Raw genomic sequence first — 1,137 nt, 5'->3', positions numbered from 1 at the left:
TTAGTGATTCAGAATCTTGCACACGTAGGAAACCCTTGATAGATCGATCGATCCATCTAGTTAACCCTGCATCACATGAAGAACAAATAGTCAGGAATCGGTCGAGAGAAAGAAAATAGAGGTGGCTAGCTAAGCATAAGCAATTACTGTAACTTACTTGTTGCAGTCGGTGGACATGCTGATGGGGAAGGGCACGCTGATGCCGCACTTGGCGGGCGCGCCGGCGACGACGCCGAGGTCGACGGACTTGACGCTGCCGGCGAGGCTCTTGAGGCAGCGGCACACCGCCTGGCGATCGGCGCTCGTGCGCGCCATCGCGTTGAGGCTCTTCATGCCGCTGCAGCACCCCTGCGACAGCGTGGCCGACTTCCCCGTCGCGTACGGGATGCACGGCGCGAGCGATGATCCCACCTGGCCGCACGTCACCGCCGCCGACGCCTCCCCCGCCGCCATCAGCACCACCACAAACGCCGCCAGGGCCAGGAAGGCGGTGGCCTTGCTGCTAGCCGCCATCGATGATCTGACGAGATCGATCTCTCTGCGTTGCTAAGTGAGTGTACTGGCGTACGTTGGTGGAAGAGAGGAGTTGGATTGGAGGGGTATAAATAGCAGGGAGGTGTGCATGGCGTGCATGATTGGACGATCAGTTTGTTGGCCGTCCACCTGTCCCTGGGAGGTCGTTGGCAGTTGGGATTTTGTACTTTTTAATTAAAGTGAGAGTTCGATCGTCATTGTCATCGTATTTCTCTAGGATCCTTTTGAATTTTCATCACTTTCAAGCTTAATATAAAAGACCCGCAATTCTACTGTGTGTTCTCGAAAAAAAATATCCACTAGCTGTTAGAAAATGGAAAATTTGTATATGGGACCTTCTGCCTGATCCGGTCTTCGAATGTAGTGAACAATTGGTTCCTATCCAATGCATCAGCTTGAGGAAAAATAATGGCTGGCCAGCAATTAACCTCGCCGGGCAAAGGCCACCCGGATGCTTGATGGAGCACTTTGGCTTCATTGGAATTGGTCACCGGAATCCGAACAAGGTTACCGTAGAGATGGCATCAGGGTACAATTCACTATTCAGGAGTAGGATTTGGAGAAGAGAACTAGTTGGTCGAGCGCCATGTTTCTGCTGGGATA

The 1,137-nt window shown here is 52.6% G+C and overlaps 1 protein-coding gene across 1 annotated transcript; it reads right to left on the bottom strand.

The window, feature by feature from the left end:
- LOC124699329 (probable non-specific lipid-transfer protein 3) lies at nt 1–549 on the bottom strand. Its single transcript, XM_047231649.1, has 2 exons — nt 158–549; nt 1–66 (listed from the first exon to the last, which is right to left on the bottom strand). The coding sequence occupies exons 1-2, from the start codon at nt 511–513 to the stop codon at nt 57–59; spliced, it is 366 nt and encodes a 121-aa protein (XP_047087605.1). The 5' UTR covers nt 514–549; the 3' UTR covers nt 1–56.
- Nucleotides 550–1,137: the final 588 nt, after the last annotated feature.

Source organism: Lolium rigidum, chromosome 3 (assembly GCF_022539505.1).
Source record: "Lolium rigidum isolate FL_2022 chromosome 3, APGP_CSIRO_Lrig_0.1, whole genome shotgun sequence".
NCBI lineage: Eukaryota > Viridiplantae > Streptophyta > Magnoliopsida > Poales > Poaceae > Lolium > Lolium rigidum.
The sequence above is the reverse complement of the archived record's forward strand: the minus strand, read 5'-3'. Positions and strand labels throughout refer to the sequence as shown.

Bases quoted from the DNA above. Each gene is read 5' to 3' on its own strand.
- LOC124699329 (XM_047231649.1), bottom strand. From the start codon at position 513: ATGGCGGCTAGCAGCAAGGCCACCGCCTTCCTGGCCCTGGCGGCGTTT.